Source organism: Musa acuminata, chromosome BXJ1-11, assembly GCF_036884655.1.
Source record: "Musa acuminata AAA Group cultivar baxijiao chromosome BXJ1-11, Cavendish_Baxijiao_AAA, whole genome shotgun sequence".
Lineage (NCBI taxonomy): Eukaryota > Viridiplantae > Streptophyta > Magnoliopsida > Zingiberales > Musaceae > Musa > Musa acuminata.
The window spans coordinates 6501328-6520983 of record NC_088337.1 but is presented as its reverse complement, the minus strand read 5'-3'; the positions used below and the strand labels follow the sequence as shown (position 1 = coordinate 6520983).

General features: G+C 39.6%; 3 protein-coding genes across 4 annotated transcripts; 1 reads left to right on the top strand and 2 right to left on the bottom strand.

The window, feature by feature from the left end:
- Positions 1 to 1458: 1458 nt before the first annotated feature.
- LOC135597078 (F-box/kelch-repeat protein SKIP25-like) lies at positions 1459 to 3392 on the bottom strand. The gene has a single exon (XM_065089541.1). It carries the CDS (start codon positions 3171 to 3173, stop codon positions 1851 to 1853), a length of 1323 nt encoding a protein of 440 aa, XP_064945613.1. The 5' UTR covers positions 3174 to 3392; the 3' UTR covers positions 1459 to 1850.
- Positions 3393 to 8155: 4763 nt separating this feature from the next.
- Positions 8156 to 9277, bottom strand: LOC135597077 (protein CDI-like). Its single transcript, XM_065089540.1, has one exon. The coding sequence runs from the start codon at positions 9212 to 9214 to the stop codon at positions 8438 to 8440; it is 777 nt and encodes a 258-aa protein (XP_064945612.1). The 5' UTR covers positions 9215 to 9277; the 3' UTR covers positions 8156 to 8437.
- Positions 9278 to 13527: 4250 nt separating this feature from the next.
- Positions 13528 to 18494, top strand: LOC103970673 (syntaxin-43). 2 transcript variants are annotated; one of them, XM_009384549.3, is made up of 8 exons: positions 13528 to 13831; positions 15452 to 15716; positions 16009 to 16098; positions 16193 to 16267; positions 16540 to 16617; positions 16800 to 16865; positions 16946 to 17026; positions 18039 to 18494. In XM_009384549.3, exons 1-8 carry the CDS (start codon positions 13629 to 13631, stop codon positions 18144 to 18146), a joined length of 966 nt encoding a protein of 321 aa, XP_009382824.2. In that variant the 5' UTR covers positions 13528 to 13628; the 3' UTR covers positions 18147 to 18494. The 2 variants fall into 2 exon arrangements, with proteins under 2 accessions (XP_009382824.2, XP_064945611.1); XM_065089539.1 differs by having other exon boundaries at positions 13697 to 13831; positions 15442 to 15716.
- The last annotated feature ends 1162 nt before the right edge of the window (positions 18495 to 19656 follow it).

The following is a 19656-nucleotide window of genomic DNA, read 5'->3' as shown; positions in this document are numbered from 1 at the left end:
TGCTATATATAAGCAACAACAATGATACAATCATTGATGAGAATATTTGCTGAATGGTGTTCTTGCATCCTGCATCATCGGTTGGATAAACAAAGTGTATTTTAACATTGGTCATGTATTCTAACTTCTGTAAGTTTGTTGTTGCGGACACTGAAAGTGCAGTTTAGGTGAAAATAATATATGGTTTGCCAGTGTATGCAGGTTGAAGTGGCACCAAGTTTGTTCCTTTCATCTAACTTCTTGAAGTTAAGAATTTTCTTTCCTTTGTATTTGTTAGATGCATATTTTGTGTCTTTCATGTCTATGCATGGATGTGTACATGTATGTGCTTGTGTTTGAACCTTTAGGGCTATCTTGTTTGTATTTAGATACTTGGGTTCACAAAGGACCGACAAGTGGTGCATAATTACTTAGTTGCACCCTTCATATAAAGAGGCTGTCTACTCTATTCTTCCAATAGACTCACCACTAGAGGTGCTTTGTACATGGTGTGTATAATGTCTGATTGAATACTGCAATTTCCATGTCACTTAATTCTGTGTATAGAAATTTATTAGGCAAGTCATACTTTTGCAACCTGCATTTTGTCCCCAAAATGATAATCTAGAGAAACCTGTGTTGGAAAACCTTACATATTTTTTTATGATTTTAAATGAATTTATGACGATCATTGTTTATAGTGCATATTGCTATCATCAAATTGTTGTCTTGTAGATCTCGTCTATAATATAACTCCAGGTGGTATATCAAGTATTCTGATTATACACTTGATCATTTAGAAGGCTCAATTTTTCATAATGTTCCACCAAGTTTGTACTGGGTATGTGATATATGCATGTATGGTATCATTATTTCCCTCGCTGCTGCTCTCTCTTCTGTGGCTGTTTGACTGGAAGTCTGTGATGTGCAATTACTACCCATCAACAAATAAGGGGGGAATTCATGTTAGTTTTGGAGACTTTGCTAATGAGCTACCTTTGTGATTGACCCATCTCTTCTTGCATGTAGAGAAGTGCTATGTATGCATACTTGAGCTTACAGTTTAGTGACAAACTTATCCTTGGTTCAGAATAAAACATTACTGTTCCCAAATCTTCTTTGGGTGCTCTCACGAATAACCACAAACATTTCCTGCACAGTTCATTATATACTGCATGAATGTGTTTTGCCAGTCAATGAAATTACAATGCTTTAGATAGATGTATTCCTTTACTCAATGGGGTGCTTGGAATGTCGAATTGCATGGGATGCGTTACTTTTAAATCTTTTCTGAGATTTGAACTGACATATTTTTCATTTTGTTATGGGCAGAATAAGTTTCAAAAACAGGATTTACCACCTTGTTTTTATACTTCTTTTTTTAATATAAATATCGATCTGTTGATTTGTACTTCAACGCCATCAGCGTTTCATACAAAGCTTAGGAGGATATGTGACGAGAAAAATGCCAGCAGGTCATATTCAGTGGAGATGTTATATTATTGTATCAGAATTATATATCTATGTGTATTCTGGTCCATTCAAAGTTGTGTGGGACACATGTGAAGAACAAAGCAGGAAATGTTCTTCTGGGGTTTTAACATCAAGATGTTCGGTAGAAGAAGCAGCAGATGCTAATGGGACATGTGTGCAGTGGAAGATTAATGCCGTTTGCCATTACTTTATTGTCAGTGACGCAAAAAGCACTCCTTTGTCTTCATGCTCCCGACCCCGCCGATGCTCATTCGCATTGCACGTGCTTGACTGGTCAACCATTTCTTTTTCCCGAAAATGTGGGAAAAAAATTTAAATGAAGAAGGGAGAATAATAACCAGAGCCGATGGATGCGGTAGGGCTCATGGATCGAACGGTCAGGAGGACCCGCTCGAGCTTAGCCTGGGCAGCACGTGCACCGTGAGCGCTCGCTTCCCCTCCGGCGGTTCCACCACCCATATCCGCGCCGGCGCCATGGCCACGTCGACTACCACCATCGCGCGCCCATCGCCGCACACCACGCACGCCCGGCCACCTCCCACCGCCATCTGCGCCGCCCCCTTCAGCAGCTCCGACTCCGCCACCGTCGCCCAGCTGTCGGCGTACCAGTCGTAGGCCTTGAGGGCGCCGCTCCGCTCGTCCACCACGTAGATGCAGCCGCCGCCCTCATCGTCATCATCTGCTGCCGAGGCCGCGGGACCGGTCCACCCGGCCAGCATCCCGGGGGGCATCTCCTCCCACCGGTCCGCCCGGATGTCGTACACCGTCCCCTGCTTCGCCGCCCGCCCCCTCACGTTCACCATGCACAGCTTCCCCCGCGACGCCACCGCCTCAACCGCCTCCCGGCTGAACCGCCCGTCCGGGAGCGGCGCCACCCGCTCCCACCCTGCGATCGCGCCGGCCGCCGGGTCCCACCGTTCGGCGGAGCGGGCGACGTCGGTGTTGTAGTCCGTGCCGACTCCGGAGACGAGGTACACCGCCCCGTCGGCGGCCCCGGCGGCGCACCATCGGCGCGGGGCGTGGAGGGGCGGGCCGAGGCGCCAGCGGCGAGAGGCCGGGTGAAAGACGAGGGGCCGGGGGAGGGCGGGGACGAGGCGGTGGGTCGTGGCCGCGAGGACGACGAGGTGGCCGGCGACGGCCACGGACTGGACCGAGAGGCTGCGGGCAATGAAGGAAGGGTGCTGGAGGAGGAGCAGGCGCAGCGGCGGGTGCGGCGGCGGCGCAGGAAGCGGTGCCCATCGCGCGGCGATGGGATCGAAGCTGTGGAACGAGACCGGGTCGCCGCCGGCGTCATCGGAGGGAGACAGGAGGGCGAAGATGGAGAGGAAGGGAGGGAAGGAAGGGGAGTATAGAAGGCGGCGCCAGGAGCGGCAGACGGAGAAGAGGAGCGGAGCAGGGAGATGGGCGATGCAGTGCTGAGCGAGGTGGTCAGGCAGTCCCGGCAACAGCGGCTGCGAATCCTCCTCCTCTGTCTCTTCTCCTTCCCCCTGCCGTCGCCCAGCCGAAATGGAGGAGAGGCAAAGCCTCGGACGCTTGGTGGCTACGTCGTCGGTCATATAGGAGAAGAAGGTGTTTGCAGTGGAAATGGGGAAAGGAAGAGGTGGGGGTGCGGGGTTGCGTCGCGCCCCTCTGACTCTGTCACCGTTATGCAGGCATGCGATATAATGGCTGCTGGCTGCCACAAGGTGATGGTCCTCCATGCTATGTCAAAGGCTATCATGCATTCACTCATCGAGTTAATTACATATTATTTTTTATAATTAATTATTTTAATATTTCTAATTTTATACTATATATATATATATATATATATATGTTGGGTAACTAAAAGTGGATAATTTAATATGATACGAATATTTGTGGGTGTGACTATTAATATTAAAGATGTGTGGAGAATTAGAAATTATCAATAAAAACTTAATTGCTCTTTAATCAAATAATATTATTTTTTGTGTATGTTAATGGCCACAAAAAAAAAAAAAACCTCTCTAAATAGCTGCAGGCGGGAAGAGAGTCTTCCTGCTGGACACGGACTTGCTCTTGCGGAGAAGCAAGCAGCATCGGCGGCGGCGGCGGCGAGTTCAGACATTTCCCATGGCTGGGAATCACTCACAGGTTAAGCTGCCTCCCACGCACGAAACGTTGCTTGCACCCACAGAACAAGTAAAAGGGCATACACAAAGGCGTAAGGAGTCAGAAGGCAGCTTCTTGGTGGTGGTGTTATCGTTCGTGGCCTTTCACCATCCGCCCTTTCACCTCCGGCCTCGTCTCCTCCACCTTAAAAGAGCCACCTTTGGCATTTATTGTGTGATGGGTTGTGGCGTCACAGCATCATTCCACAAAAGCTACTTTTGGCATTTATTGGGGAGGGGGCAGAGGAGGTGAATCCCCCTTGGACAAGTCTCATCACATGGGGGGACTATTAAAGAGGAAAGAGATAATTTTAATATTAAAATATAAAATATTCAATGATCGATCATAAAAAAATATATAAAATAATCAACGTAAAATTAATATGATATAATAGTTTCTTCTAACATCTTAAAAATTTAAAATTTTCATGGGATCAATTATAATATCTCAAATTATCCTCAGTTAAATATGATTTTCTCTTATCATATAAATTTTAAAAAAATTATCTATATTTCTTTTTTCCTCTCTAAAAATATAAAGCATCATCTCTATATATCCTAAAGTCAAATCAAAAAATACCAAGAGTATAGTATATTATTCACATCTTATTTTTCTCTCATTAAAACTTAATATAAAGAAATCGAATCTTACTTTCCAAGATATATCTACTTTTCTCCCGTTAAAATGAGATATTTATAAATAATTATATCTTAATTATTAATTTTTTTCTTTAATAAGAACTTCTTATATTAAGATTATTTATTTCATTAAAACATTGGCTTCAAAAATTCTTAAACACTTGTTACAATTCCGATCGTATGCTAATAATACTATAATGTCTCGATCATTTTGAGCAAGTTATATTAATATTTTTAGGATTTTTTTTCAAAAAATATTTATTTTTCAAATTGTGTTAGTTTTTACTTTGAAAATTATGAAACAATACTTCTAGCCATATGAAAAAAAAATATTTTATTCTATTCACTAGACTCATAGTCACCTGTAGCCCCCGAGGATCACCGCTATTATTAACCATGTCAACCCAATCATTATACACTTGACATGTGACTCTCACATGAGGCGATGCATATACCTCCCCTCCTCTCTCTTCCCCTACAACCAATCGCCCGTTCTCGTTTCTCCTCTACGATCAACGACGCTATAGGATCCAAAAATAATGGTTAAACTAAAGTACTTTTTGAATAAATACAAAAGTGATGTATCCTCTCCAAAAACACACAAAGAAATATTGAAAATAACAACAAACTTCGTATACTAATGCTTTACTTTCATTATGTAAAAGATCATATCCTTAAGTTAAGTCTATAATTTTAGTTTTTTTTTAATCTCTATCTCATCATATCATTAATATAGTTTTTTATTAACTTTTTAAAAATATACAAGCAAGAACTAGCAAGAAATTTTAAGAGCATGGATCTGACTAAATATAAGACTCAAGATTGAAATTAAAATGGGATCCTGTTTTCTTAGTTGTATTAGTCAACATATGATTAGCAGTTCATATATATATATATATATATATATATATATATATATATATATATATATATCATGGCGATGTAAGCAAAAGGTACGACAGCAGAGCTAAGTTATTGGAGTCTGGAGACGAGCACACCGCCCCATGAAATGCGCCGGCCATGTAGTTGATATTTTAATGAGCGAAGGAGTGGTAGATCCAATGGCGGACAATGACGCTTCCTTTTGGCATTTAAAGAGCAAAAGCCGGTGACCTCTCCCTATCCTCCTCTATTTTAATCTCTTTTGGTCCCATTCTTTTTCTCCTCGGTCTCATGTTTCTTCCTCCTTCATCATATACTCTTTATCGATGCAAATGTGTACTTGATGTGAGACATGATTTATATTTGTGAGTGAGAGATGGATCAAACCCCAATAATATATGTCTCGTAAATATGTGGTATGCATAAATAATCTTAATATTTTTTATTAAATCTAAAAGTTCAAATTCGATTTGTCTTAGGAATGTGATATAATTTTTCGATCGAAAGAACATCAAGTATTCCATTGGTTGTTGTATTTTGAATGATTAGCATCTTCATCCATGCTTAATTATTGTTTTCTAAAGTAAAAAAAAGAAAAAGAAGAAGAAGAAGAAAAGTTAGGGAAATGTTTCTCATATTTCCTCAAAAGGCATAGTTTAAGGTTGATATGAGTTTGCATGACAATCTCATTGATATGCAAACTCATACCAACCATTTCTACATATCAACGAGTTTTCGAAAGGTGTTAATGTAAATTAGTGTTTTATTTTTAGGTCCGAAACCGTTTTTGGAATCCTTAATTGAAAGCAAATTATTAGAAGAACCAAGTTATTTGAATAACAAATAATTCGAGTACGCAAATGAATTCTATAAAATTAAGATTTATTGCTACTTGAATATTTTCTGTTTTTGTAATATAAATTTCAAGGTTTAAGTGAGGGTAATATAAAAGAAAACAATACTTTGAATTCCTAGAAAATTTATGTTTTTGTAATAAGCATAAAGAGGTTGTGGGAAAATTCCTTGGAACTTATGTGGAAGGGTACAAGAAGGTTTTTTTTTTTTGTTTAATTTAGGTTTGAATTAACTTAAAATAGTTATCTTTATTTCTTATGATTTATTGTTTATGTGTAGGTAGGAAGTGTGGAATGTTACAAATATTGTCCTCACTATTTGGATTTGCATTTTGTTGTTGATTCTATTATTCTTATGTTCTTATTAGAGACAAATGGAGAACATAATAATAATAATAATAATAATAATAATAATAATAATAATAATATACTTGAGTTAAATGAGATATGTGCTTGGGGAAGAGGCTATGGAGCCCAATTGTAAGCACATCTATTGGGCCATAGGATTCAAATGATCCAGCACACCCAATTGTCAGCATATTGATATTGAAATATTTTATTAGTTTTGGTGATTCTTATAAGAAATAAAATTATTATTCAAAAATTTAATATTAGAATTGAAATCAAATATCATTTTTTTGATATAAAATATGTATATCTTTTGAAGATGACGATAAAAATCATAATTAGATATTCCGAAGCAATGTACAGTGATATGTATGAATCGTCAATCTGCACGTCAAAAAATTAGACTCATTTCTCTTCTCTTTCCGGATTAAAGATAATAAGAGACGAGAGAAAATCTATAATCTTTCAATAACTAACTAAGTGATTAAGAAAAAATAATAAAAAAATTATAATATCTCAATAATATCACATATTCATATATCTATTATGAGTCACTAGGAGATCTTATCATTAAAGATGAGAACAGAGTTTCTAAAATAACTAATTAAGAAAATATCCCCCAATAAATAATTTAATAATGAATCCTAACATAATTAAACTTTCTTTGTTTTGATGAATAATCATAATAAAAAATATAATTAGGTATATCATATTTAACATAATTAACTAGGATAATATAATCTAACAATTATCTTATTGCTTAACTTAATTTCTATTACTCTTGCATAAAAATCATTATTGAGTCTTCCAATAAACAATGAGAAATAATGCTCTCATACTTCCACCATCCATCATTCTCTCTCTCTCTCTCTCTCTCTCTCTCTCTCTCTCTTCGGTAGAGCCAGCTGAAGCACCTGCATCCAATCTTTTTAGAACTTTATACTACTCCATATTTGTTGGTGTTTCGAGTGACTGCAATTCATCACACATCACATCTTCAAGTTTGGTGAATTCTTTTAAATGTTCTGATGAACAAATCAAGCATGTTTTCACATTCATCTGCCATGAATGCATGTTGATGATGCAGATGAAATCTTCATTTGGCGATTGAGATAAATGGCATCAGGTGACTACTTTAGTGTCATACTTACCACCAACCACGAACTTCATTACAAATATATTTCTCGTGTTCCATATGATGAGATAGACAGACACCTATTTCCATATGCACATACATATAGTTCTTTAGTCACCATCTTGTCGTTTATGGGTACAGCACATGAGACTACACCATTTCACCTACCCGCGTGGATCTTAAAGATGCTGATCGATGACACGCACGAATCTCAAAGTGCAATTGATTCCATAGGTTCTCCGTAATCTCATTGCCATTCATGAATTAAAATTTAAAGAAATAAAACATAATTCTAAACTTGTATAAGTATCAAATAATATAAAATATAACGTTTTATATACATATATATATATATAATATAATAATATGATTATCAGTATATAAAATAAAACATACATCAAAATAATAATAAAATACATAAAAAAGATGATAAATTATGTCACATAAATAACATAATTGCTACTATAAATTTTAATTGTAACTTATATAAGCCCCTATATAAATAAATATTAGGATCCTCCACATGGTCCATGAGAGAGAGTACATATATTTTTCCCTATTATAAGGTTGTTTACCCAAAGATGGCACTCATGTATAACAATAGTACAACTCAAATGCTTTTTGTGGTCACCTCACCTCCTCCCCTTACCACAATTCCTCGCTCTCCATGTCACAATTGATGCACACTTAAATGCTTCGTTTCTTCTCCCAAATCAATAATACCGATAAGAGGAACAATTATGTAGTACGCGAAGAAGAGCTACACATGACAAAGCCAACGCCAACGCCAACGGTGAAAACACTACACGGTGGTCGCTTCTTCGGACAGCAACGTGACGCCAGGTTATTCCCAACACATACAGATAGATCTACACGGCAGATGGCGTCCGGCGACGTTAGGGCCGCAGGCAAAAGGACAAACACCAGCAAACGACAGCGGTTTCTACGTGGTAATGCAGCAGCCGGTAGCCAAACTACAGCTCGACTGGCTGCTGCTGCTGCTTCTCGTCGTTGAGCTCCTCCAGCTCCTTCAGCCACAGGTCGCCGAACTCGCAGTCCCTGTAGGCCTCGAACCATGGCCCGCCCGACGTGTAGTGTATCGCCTTGGGTTGCGTCTTGGGGTCCGTCGGATCGACCCGGTTGTGCCCCACCAAGAAGTTCCAGGCCACCGGCAGCTCCCCGACGTCGTCGTCATCCAGCCACATGAAGCGGTGGAGGAAGGCCCCCGACTCGGCGCTGACCAGCTCCGGCGTGAGCGCCCGGTTCTTGGGGTGGGCGCAGTTGTAGAGGACCATGGAGGACCAGTTCTTGCGGGGGTACACCGTCTGCGGCACGCCGTCCATCTTCACGCCCTCCTTGGGGGCGTAGTCGTGGTGGACGCACATGACGGCGTAGCGGTCGTCGGCCATGGCGGACAGCTCCGCGACGTCGGCGGTGAAGAGGAAGTCGCAGTCGACGAACATGGCCCAGCCCTGGTACCCCGCCAGGAAGGGCGTGAGGAAGCGGGTGAAGGAGAACTCGGTGCTCTCGGTGGCCCCGCGCCCGCGGGTGTAGAGGCCGGCGGCCCTCAGCTCGGCCTGCTTGAGGGGGATGACCTCGAGCGGGACGGAGGAGCGCCGGAGGAGGGAGTGACGGCACACCTGGAAGGCGGCGTCCTCACGGGAGTCGTACCCGACGAAGATTCTGAAAGCGGCCAACCCCGGCGGCTTGCCGTTCGTCTCGGCGGCTCCATTTGCTTGCCCAATGGCCATGGAGATGCGATCGAGGAAGGTAGGGGTGGAGGGATGAAGGTAAGGTGTTTGATGAAATGCGAGGAGTGGAGTTGGGTGAGTATATAAAAGGGCAGGATAGCAGTGCTCATGCGTGCAGTGTGTCGGTGCCGCACAGTGACAGTGACAGGAAAAAAGCATTGATGGGTGCACGCGTCTCCACGAATTTGGATCTCAATAAATATAATGAATGTGTAACTCCTCCACCAACACGGTCTAATAATACGCATCCGAGATTTCAAACCATAGCGATCGTGATGGCATCGAAGCTGATATGGATAGTAATTACGATAAGACCCGGTTGACGTTAGATGATGCCTCATACCTCGGACGACGTGATGGCACCCGATCAAACGGACCGGAATACGGGTCGAGACGTGTTAACACATACTCAGGCTCGGTTCTTCACGTCACGCCAAACCAATGTCAAACGCTATCAGCCTGTCTCCTGCAAGCGGGCACATCAAACAGCAGTAAGCTTCCCTATAAATACCCTCTCGTTCATCAGAGAGGGGGGGGAGTCACACAGACAAATACTTCTTCATCTGAAACCCTCTCCACATCTGCTAACTTGATCGTCGGAGGGGTCGGGTCGAGCTTCCCAACCCGACCTTTGTGCAGGTGCGAAGCCGAGGGTCCCCGTCGGCCGTGCGGACGACGAGCCCCTGCCCGGAGGAGGCCGCGACCCCGTCCCGATCGGATCATCGCACCAGACCGACCCCATGGGCTTGAGGAACGCCCCGGAGAGATCCCCGACATCCGGACCTGAACCGAGCCGCGTCGGCCCCGAGGCGACGGCTCTCAAAATTGTTTCCCGCAACATAAGCTTCTTTTTATCTCTCTATGATTGGTGGTGAATTCAATTCTTCGACGGTGATCTGTAGAAATATTGTCATAACAAAGTATGTCTGTGGGTTGGAAAAGTTTCAGAACACGCTAACTCTGGTTAGGTTAAGTTGAATTACATTCTAACGATTAAGTGGTTTGAATTAATGAATAGATCCTTTCAATCTTTAGATGAAGAAAGAGGTTAGAGAAAAATTACTCGGACCAAATCCTTGCATATTTGATGTCGATGTTGCGTGGATTGCCTCCGAGACCATAGTGTCACGTCACCGTACCACGTGGAAACCAAGGAGACATCAATGAAGGAGATGAAAAGCATACCACAGGAAATAAGTGGTCGATCGGACCACAACCAATCGGAGGGCCGAGCAATAAAGCCAGCTCCTTTCATCCATCCGCATCGCCGGCCTCTTCGACGTGCAATAACGAGCGGACAAGAAGAGTGTTGTATGGCCAAGACAACGAGAAACTCGTGTGCCATGCGAAGCATCTGCTTGTTGTCGAGTAGAAGCATGGTGTCACGACGATGAAGTCATGACGAGATAATATTTTTTATGAAAATAATAGAAGATAAAAATAATTATTTAATAAATTTTATTAAAGAAGAATAGAGAGATTTTTTCATATAGTGGGGAAATGTTATCTTCTATCATGCTCATATCAAGAATACCAATCTTGGATCGATGCAAAGAATGATTTACGAGTGAGAGACTTCGTGAGTAGAGCAAGAACAAATCATTATTGTTGTTGCGATTGCTATTGCTGTGAGGGCACAAGCGTTCCTTTCGTTCCCCTTAAGTTCGCCCTTCATTCTCCTTAAGTCCGTCGACTGTGCAGATCAACGAAGACTATCGCGGTGAGAAAGATGAGGATTTGCTATGGAGCCTCTTAAGAATTTGACTGTAGCGACATTGGTCGCTGGCCGAAGGCAAGGGCGAAGCTTTGCTTTTCTCAACGACGTTGGTCGCTGGCCGAAGGTAAAAGCGAAGCTTTGCTTTTCTCAACAACATTGGTCGCAGGCCGAAAGCAAAAGCGAAGCTTCGCTTTTCTCACTGTTCTAATACCATGATGAAAATAATAGAAGTTAAAAACAATTATTTAAGAAGCTTTATTGAATAAGTGAAAAAGGCTTAAATACATTAACATGTCCCTCTCCTGTCTATACAGATGAGGAGAAAGCATTTCTCTTAACAAAATAGAGAGATTTCCTCGTATAGTTGGGAAAATCTTATCTTATATCAATTTCTTCTATCAACAAAATATAATTTATATGCATGAAGAAAAATTCAAATGATTAAGAATAATATACGAGTAATACGATCTTCTAAGATCATGTTTCTTTAACATTTCGTCGAAGATGATTAGGGTATTTGCAAAGTAATTAACATGAATTCTTACCGCTCAATTTTCTTTTATCTTCTAAATAATTTGATTCTATATAAATAACGTACCAATTTTCTTTGAACAAACTAAAACGGTTAAAATATAAATCATAAAATCATATGACAAAGTCTTGAGATGAAATATTCTTTTATATTTTGTGTGTGTATATTCTTTAAAATATTTAATTCATTCGTATGGGGGGCTGCTTCTATTAGCATCCATCTAACAAACTCAACTGAATCAATGTTAATTGTGATAAAAATATTATACATCAAATACCTTTTGATACTCTTACTGGAAAAGGTTAAACATGTAATGTTTTTTGAAAGGCATTTATTTCAGTTAAAGTTAGACATATATTTTTACTTCAAATATATATATATATATATATATTGTTTGTTTGGTCTTAAGAAGCCGTTCCAACTTTTGGGGGGGACAACTGTTACATCAGACAACTTGCAGTGTCTCCCATACAGAAATGGGAATAGCGTGTAGGCTACCGTAGAAGCCCTTCAATAAGTGAATCCACTCAACAGAAATTACCATTATAATTTTTCTTTTCTTCAGTCCATTTGATATAAATTTTTGATTTTTCTGTCTAATTTTAATTGTAGATAGAATATATATGCATTTCATATCTCCTTTTTTTTTTTTAATAAAAGATCAAAGATATCATCAAAATAAATCCAAATTTATTCAACAACATCATTTTATATAGTATAATTCTTGTGATCATCGATTTAAAAAAAATATTATATACATAATTTATCATTTATATAATAATATAATAATAAATTCGAATGTCACAGTAGAGAGAATATATGAAAGCCATTGATTGTCTTTGACTAACTTGTTGTTTTTATGTTTGTAAGTATAATTATTATAATTTGATTGATATTTTATGAACGGTTATCGTTGGCATCAGATGATATATTTTATCCTCTATCTTGGATCATTTCACTGTGACAACAATTATGAAAGTCGAAGCTATAGTAATTACATATTATTCTCTATAATTAATTTTCTTTAGTATCTTAAATATTATATTTTTAAAAATTATATTAGAATCTTTATACTGATAAAAATAAAATTTTAAAATTTTAAATTTAATTTTATAAGATTAAATTTTTCTTAAAAAATTGTTGGAATGTTAAACATTTACTTTAATAAATATAAAAATCTCAATATAACTTTTAAAAATATAAAAATATTAAAAGTGACGTAGATAATACGTAATTAACCCACTAAGCTTAACAGTCTGTCCTGATTCGCTCAAGTTGATGACGATCCATCTCCAGCGTCTGCTTTCCCATGTACGGCTTCTGCACTGTGTTTCCGTCCGTTCTTCTGCAGGACGAACCGTACAAGTCCACATCCACCAATTGCAGACGAATATTCTTCTTCTTCTTCGAGAAATGATTGTCTTAAAGAAGACATCGGATTCGCCTACGATCAATCAGTACAAAACTACGTATTTTTCTCGAAGAATGATCGTCTTCCGTATCATTCGACAAAACGATTCGATCCGCTCGAAAAGCAGAAGGGGATTCTTGAAATCAGCGGAGGAAATACGAAGTGGACGAGGATTCAATCAGCCAACGAAGCGCACACCAAATCGCTCAAGGTAGAACCGAGATGATGATTCTTGCGCTGCGAGCCGAACCACTAAACGAGAATTCAATGTCTTAGGTCAATAAAATCCATCCGAGAAGGATCGATAGCGATAAAGGACCACGAAGCACAACGATTTGATCTGATCTGATCTGATCGAGGCAGAAGAGGATTCGTGAAACCAGTAAAGGAAGATGAGGAGGATGAGACGACGACACCTTTCGAGGCCGGGGAGGAACGTCGCCGACTGGATCTTGTTGGCCGCTTCGCTTCCCGCTGGTGGAGTCTGCGACACGGAGTCGTCGAAGTGGGAAATGAGGGGAGAGTCGGCATACACATCTTATGTGGGCTAATATCTGCTGTCCATGATGGAGATGGGCCCATTTGGGCCTTCGCTTGGTGGGCCAAAGCGAACCCGTTGCGACTGCATCAAAACCCACGCAGCTGTTCCATCCCCATCTCATTCTCGGTCTCGTTCTAAACCACCGCGTACCGTCTTTCCGTTTCTCGTCTTCCTCCTCCTCCTCCTCCTCCTCGTCTCGGAGATCTCCTCGCCATGGCGACGAGGAACCGTACGCCCATCTACAGGAAGTACCGCGACGCCCTCCGCAACGTACGGGTCCCTTCCCCTTCCTCCCACTCCGGCCCGTCGACCTCCTACTCCGGGGGCGGACCGGTGATCGAGCTCGTGAGCGCCTCGCTTCTCCGCCCCGATCGGTCCTACGCTCCTCTCAGCACGGAAGATCCCGGTGGTTCGAGGTCCGATCTCCTTCTCCCTTCTTCATTAGGTTCATCTGTTTCCATTATCTCTGATTAAGACTTAGGAATCACCTCTCTTCGTGTCGAAACCCTATTGCCTATATGCTGAATTTCTTAGTGTTGATTGGATTCATATTTCATTCAGAATTCCTATGAGAAGTACGTTCTTTTAACATCTATTGTCTTGTCGGGGCGATGTCGTCCTTGTTCTGGAGAGTGATTATCATCGAGGAGGAGCAATAATGTGTAGGGATCGGTGGTGGATCATTTAGTTTATTGCAATTGGCATCCTTATCATACTCAAAATGCGGACATGACGTTAATTTGTAGCTCAACTGATTGGAGCCTAGACCTAGGAACTATGACCGGAATTCTTGCAAGAAATGCTTCCAAAAGAGATGAGAGTTTCTGTTCTGAAGATAAAAGACGTTTGGATGCCTAAGGTTTCCTGAGGAATGTAGTAGCATTCTTGTCTCAAAATTGCATCTCATGATGATACTGACTGGTATACAAGGCCCTAAAACCATCCTGCAATATATCATGTATATACATAGTTTATTGTGGTGACTATAATTTAGTTAATGTAGCATTGGTGATATGTGTTCTGACAAGGGATATGAGCAGTAGTATCTTTTAATCAAACCAATATTTGTTGGTCATTGGTGAGGATGGATTTCCTAAGTTTGTTATTATGGATTTTAAACATAAACAAGTGCATAAACCATCTATAAACCTTTTCAGGAGTTGTTGAGGACTAGTGTTTCTTTTAGGAAGGAAATTATACATTTCATTAATACATAGGCATCCTGTATGAGCTTCTGAAATAGAATTAATTTAATTTTATCCCTTCATGTACAAGCCCATCCATGAGTGCGTGGGTGACTCTAGCAACATATTGAAATCAGACTCTTAACTTACTAGTGCCTTCTTAGAACATTCTTGTGTTTATCAGCATTTATGTTGAGTTTAGCATCTGGTGCATTAAATTTATGTAAATGGAGGAGAAATCATGCATCTTATAATTTCATAATTACAGTGCAGAGTAGAAATCATAAATTTATGAAATTCATAATCTCTTCTATAAGCACTCATTCATGTCAAAAATGTTATATAACAAAATTAGATTAGTCAACTATGTATCTGCTATTGTGTTAGAGTATTCTGTAACCCTTTATTTTTTTCTGCAGCATGCATTGTGCTTAAAGCTTGAAGTCAACATTATGACAAATTTGAATAAATGGGTGGCCTAACATGTTTGCACTCAGAAATTCTCATCTAGTCCATACTGATGTAATGCTTTTCTCTAAACTTTTGTTTGTGGGAATGATCACGTTTATAGTTTATTCTTTGCTTTCTAATATTAGATAATCCCTTTCAAGATTTAGGCTACTGTCTATATGAAATGAACTATTTGGAGTTTCTTGAGAGTCAAGCAAAATCATGTATATGTCATTCCTTTCCATTACTTTGCAAGTCTTCCACTTTTTACCTTGACAAACTTGTAGAATTGTTGCTGTAAAGCTGAAATTGATGCAATTATATTTGGCAATGTTCAGTCAACAATTCTGGTGATATTCAAAACGCCTTGAACCAATTAAACTTTGTGTTAGCTCATTGCAGTATGGTTGGTTTACCTCCAGCTTGGGTGGATGTTTCTGAAGAAATAGCTGCAAACATGCAATGTGCTCGGACAAAAATGTCAGAGTTAGTTAAGGCCCATGCAAAATCCTTAATGCCTTCCTTTGGAGATGGTAAGGAGGATCAACATGTCATTGAGCTTCTTACTCATGAAATAACTGATCTATTGAAGAGATCAGAAAAGAGACTGCAGAAACTTTCTTCTGGTGACCCTACTGAAGATTCAAATGTCCGGAAAAATGTTCAGGTGTGATGTTGTTCTCTGTTATATTTCTTTTTGTGATTATTGACAACCTCTGCCAATCGTCCTTTGCAAGCTCATATGCACACTATTGTAGAATCAAAACTCTGATTCCATAGTGCTACTTTGTTTACATGGTCACATTTAATTGACTGTAAACCATTTAGATTGAGGGATGCGAATCTCAACATCAAACTAATGCTGAGGCACTTTGTTAACTGCGTTGCTATTATATCAATGTCCCCTTGCTCCCTTTTTATTGGATACTTACATAGGACATTGGGTGTTGCTCGTGCAGCGGTCTCTTGCAACTGACCTCCAAAACCTTTCAATGGAGTTCCGAAAGAAACAGTCTTTTTATTTAAAGCGTCTTCGGCAGCAGCAGGAGGTACTCTGATCTCAGATCATGTTTATGCATGTCAATTGGTTTTTGTGGGGTTCTTAAGTGTAAGGAAGTGCTGATGCTATCTTTGATTTCTTAGGGGCAAGATGGTGTTGATTTGGAAATGAATCGCAATGGGATCAGACATGAGATGGAGGATGACTTTCATAATGTGGTACTTATTTCTCTTTTAATGATTTCATTTGGCAGTTTTATCAGGACCCCAGAATGGATTTGCCTATAGTGGAATGTGAACACTTATTTAGGTCAATTTCTTGATGTCTTTTAGAAAAATTTCTCATAGCAACATGAAAAGAGGGGCTCTTTCTTTCTGTGCCTGATCATGAGATTGTTTCAGCTGATCTATCAACGCTATTTGGTTTCTGTGCACTATTTATAGTTTTGGACCCTTTTTCCCGGTCTTTATTCCTTTTATACTTTCTATAGGGTTTTGATGAGGTTCAATTGTCTACACTAAAGAGAAGTGAGGCATTCACAAGAGAGAGGGAGAGGGAGATTGTACAGGTAATAATAACTTGGAATATTTAGTTTGTTAGTGGCCTTGATGCTCATGTGCTCTATTCATGGCTTGGAATTGTGAAGTTTGAAGACATTATATATATACATATATATATATATATATATATATATATATCATGTTATGTACCCTTCTCATTAGCTGCATCATTGAAATTTCTTGTTCATAGGTTGTAGAATCAGTGAATGAGCTTGCTCAGATCATGAAGGATCTCTCAGTCCTTGTGATAGATCAGGTACACTTTTAACCATCAGAGAATTCTGGGTTTCTTACTGATGCCATGTGGATACTTTCTGATGCATGTGATGCAAACAGGGAACCATAGTTGACCGGATCGATTACAATGTACAGAATGTTGCAAGTTCAGTAGAAGAGGGCCGTAAACAGTTAGAGAAGGTTCTGTCTTCCCTTCCTCTTTATTCCATTCATATTTCTGCATTTTTTATTATCTACACTCCTAAGTTATCTAGAATGTGCGAGTTAGTCATGCTACAACTACCCGCCTTTTCCTGCTTGTAACTTTGTAAAACTAATCAAGCAATTTTTTGGATGGATGGCTGATAGGCAGATGAACAATATTCTTTTCATTCATGTGGGTCGCTGAGACCATATAAATAACACCCTGGATGCACCATATACATGTTCAAATTTGGTATAGCTGGAACATTTCTGTGTTTGTGCTATTGTCCTTGTCTGATTGGTATTTTGGCCGACAGTAGTATGTTAGCTGGGAACATGGTCAAAACTTTCACTGACAGTATGAGCATGTGTTTTTGGCTGGCCCCAACTAGTTGGGGTTTTAATGCTGTACCTTTGTTGAACGCTTGGTTGGGTTGCCATTTTTATTGGCTTCATTCATCTGCACTTTTCAAGTTTTGATCTTATTCATGTCTATACACCGCCTTTTATAAATTGGCTAGCACTTGTAGAATACAGCCTTTTGGTTCCTAATAGAAAAAAAGATTTTATGTTTTTCCCAAAGTAATAGTATATTAGAACCATTAATCATGCACTTTATTATAATCTTTTTAACACTTTAAACCTTCGCATAGGGGTACCATGTTTAAGAATTTGCAAGACAGGGATCTTTATTTGGTTGTAACATGCGGCTTTTCTTGATTAATTCATTGGATAGGTTCTTCATGCGAGCCCTTTAGATCGCTGTTTTGCTAGCCTAAAGAATGACAATGATGTTAGAACTAGCTTATGCATGCTTAGTAAATCAACGATCTTGAAGTTCCACTTATATATATATCTGCATTGCTTTAAACTTGGAGAGATCTTACTCGGTGAATACAGGTTTGAACATTTCGAAGGCGAATGGTCATGCTCTACCGTACTGGATATCACTGGAACTCCATGTAACCAATCTTTCGTCTAACTTTCTATTTGGTTTGTATATCTGCAGGCGGAGCGAACACAGAGGAAAGGGGGAATGGTCATGTGTGCTACCGTGCTCGTTATATTGTGTTTCGTCATGCTTGTCCTCCTCGTCCTAAAAACCATACTATTCTAAATCAGTTTTCAGTCAACACACGGATTCAGATGGCATCTCTTGAGCACCAGCCTCCCCCTCGGAACACTTTTGGTCGTTTATGTCCAGAGGATCCTATAGGAGATTCTCATTCCACCGGTTTGTATCATGTCCATGAAGTGAATTAATTACGCTGGTTTTTGCTACATGATAGACGTAGGATTGGTTATAGTCTGAGAGAACAATTTTCTGAATAGTAGTACCTCTTGGGATATTCTATAGAGAGAAGGCTCAGGTTGGTGCTTCCTGTTAGCGTATTGCTCCCAGTTCTGAGACCTCGAAGAAGAAAATTCTGTAAAGATTCATTCGAGTAATATTTGCATTGCATGATTCTTTTCTCTCAGAAACTCCTTGTTTTCTCCAGAAGTTCTTAGTATGTTAATTATATTTTTTTTGTTTTTTAAATTTTTTCAGTAGAACCTGTTGCAGAGATGTTAATTATTACCAAGACAAAACAACAGAATAGTTTTAATTTAAGGGATATTAGTCAGATTTTAGTCGGTTCAAATCGATTAATCAAATCAGTCTAAAGATTAAATTTTAAAAACAACATGAGTTCAATTTTATAAATCTTGTGGACCCAATTAGACCAAGATTCTAATTCCATTGATTTGAATTGAATTAATTCATTTGAAAAAAAATATTTTAAAAATATTTAAAATTATAAATCAATTAACTGATTAATTGGCATTCAAAGTATTTTATTTTATTTAATGGACTTATGAGTTTTTGGTTTCAATACTCTTCTGGGACTAAATATTTTAGATACCATCATCAAAATTTAGCTGGGTGGAAATCTTGATTGTTGATAGTTGGGATTCTACTTACCTTTGCACAAGCAAATAGAAACAAATATCTTAAGGAGATCAAGTGCAGCAAGATGTGGACTTTGGAACTCTTCACGTTTGCGTCGAGTGGTTGCAAAAGACAAGTTTAAGCTAGTGTACTGTATGATGTCTTTATTTCAAGCAATTAGATTGGGTATGCATGGGAGAAGCAACATTATCAGTAGAAGAGGATACATCCAATCAAACATGTTCTCTGCCTCCTCTTCCAGGTTGCCTAATGGTGAGTATGTTTTCCGAGTTGTGATTACTTCTTCCTAAATCTTATTGTCTACGCTTTGTTGTAAATTTGCAGTTCTTGTTATAACATGGCACCTCTAATCCTCATCTCTGCAGATGATCGAAACAGAAGCACTTCGATCTGTGGAAGCTGCCTCTGAATGGCTGTTGGATGTTCTTGCTTCTTGAGTGCCTGTCAAGTCTCAGTTCGTCATCGCTATGGTGGAGTATAACTTCCCAGCTATCATCTGCTGTCGTTATTTTCTTCCACCGAACCGTACGCGGAAGCTGCATGCAAGAACTTTTTGTTGATCCAAATGTCTGAAGCAAATGAAGTAGTTCTTTCGGTAATACTGTTCTCTCTTAATTGTCCTGAAAGCAGTACACTTGAGGTGGCTTTAGATCATGTTGAAAGCATGCCATTTCAT

Excerpts from the sequence above, each read along its gene's own strand:
- LOC135597078 (XM_065089541.1), bottom strand. The coding sequence starts at position 3,173 with ATGGAGGACCATCACCTTGTGGCAGCCAGCAGCCATTATATCGCATGC.
- LOC135597077 (XM_065089540.1), bottom strand. The coding sequence starts at position 9,214 with ATGGCCATTGGGCAAGCAAATGGAGCCGCCGAGACGAACGGCAAGCCG.
- LOC103970673 (XM_009384549.3), top strand. The coding sequence starts at position 13,629 with ATGGCGACGAGGAACCGTACGCCCATCTACAGGAAGTACCGCGACGCC. Across the intron at positions 16,866-16,945 it reads CAGTCCTTGTGATAGATCAG|GGAACCATAGTTGACCGGAT; the intron begins GTACACTTTTAA and ends TGATGCAAACAG. Across the intron at positions 17,027-18,038 it reads GCCGTAAACAGTTAGAGAAG|GCGGAGCGAACACAGAGGAA; the intron begins GTTCTGTCTTCC and ends GTATATCTGCAG.